Genomic DNA, 1,200 nt, shown 5'->3' with positions numbered 1-1,200 from the left:
AACCCAGGTTTGCAGCAGCAGATGCATGCACACGTTTGCTTATGCAGCAGCAGCAGCAGCAGCAGCAGCAGCACATGCAGCAGCAGCAGCACATGCAGCAGCAGCAGCACAAGTAGCACTATTTGCTGCTGCTGCTGCTACTGGTGTTACCACTGCCGCTATTGCTGCTGCTACTGCTTCTGTTGCTGCTGCCGTTGCTGTTGTCGATACTATTCCTGGTGCTGCTGCTGCTGCTACTGCTGCTGCTGCTGCTACTGCTACTGCTGCTGCTTCTACTGCTGCTGCTACTGCTGCTGCTGCTGCTACTACTGCCACTTCTACTGCTACTAATGCTGCTGCTGCTGCTGCTGCTGCTGCTGCTTCTACTGCTGTTAATAATCCTTCTGCTGCTGCTGCTGCTGCTGCTGCTGCTGCTGCTGCTGCAGTGTCTCTGGACCAGCGGGGGCCAGTGGACGACCGCACTGCAATTCGGCGAACAAATTTGCGGAGAGGAAACCCTTCGAGGGTTTCTTTCTCGGAGTGGCAGGGGGCTGACCCCAAACCCTAAACCCTAAACCCTAAACCCTAGTAAACCCTAGTCAACCCTAGTCAACCGTAGTAAACCCTAGTGAACCCTTGTAGGCCTTTGTAAACCCTTGTAAACCCCTGGAAAACCCTTGTAGGCCTTTGTAAACCCTTGTAAACCCTCGTAAACCCTTTTAAACCCTTGTAAACCCTTGTAAACCCTTGTAAATCCTTGTAAACCCTTTTAAATCCTTGTAAACCCTTGTAAACCCTTGTAAACCCTTGTAAACCCTTTTAAACCCTTGTAAACCCTTGTAGAGCACTGTAAACCCTTGTAAACCCTTATAAACCCTTGTAGAGCATTCCAAACACTTGTAAACCCTTGTAAACCCTTGTAAACCCTTGTAAACCCTTGTAAACCCTTGTAAACCCTCGTAAGCTCTTGGCGGTTAAGGAAAACTCGAAAGTCTGACTAAACGCTATTTGTTTATTTGTAGCTTATGCGGGATTAACAAAATAAATTTTTTTTTTATTTTTTTATTTGGTTTCGATTCTTCTAGCAAGTATAATAAAAGAAATAAAATGTATACCCCTAAACCCTAAACCCTAAACCCTAAACCACAACAAAACCCTTATTATCGTTTCTTAGTCAATTTGAATTTCCCCAGCCTTGTATCTTCTTTTAAAAATAGTGCT

General features: G+C 45.8%; 1 protein-coding gene across 1 annotated transcript; it reads right to left on the bottom strand.

Annotated features, from left to right (window-relative positions):
• Window positions 1-39: 39 nt before the first annotated feature.
• EMH_0070870 (uncharacterized protein) lies at window positions 40-867 on the bottom strand (the record flags this gene model as incomplete). The annotated part of the gene is made up of 2 exons (XM_013499027.1): window positions 40-530; window positions 855-867. 2 exons carry the CDS (start codon window positions 865-867, stop codon window positions 40-42), a joined length of 504 nt encoding a protein of 167 aa, XP_013354481.1.
• Window positions 868-1,200: the final 333 nt, after the last annotated feature.

The sequence above is a fragment of the Eimeria mitis genome, genomic scaffold (assembly GCF_000499745.2).
Source record: "Eimeria mitis Houghton genomic scaffold, Emh_scaff3923, whole genome shotgun sequence".
In the NCBI taxonomy this organism is placed as follows: Eukaryota; Apicomplexa; class Conoidasida; order Eucoccidiorida; family Eimeriidae; genus Eimeria; species Eimeria mitis.
The sequence above is the reverse complement of the archived record's forward strand: the minus strand, read 5'-3'. Positions and strand labels throughout refer to the sequence as shown.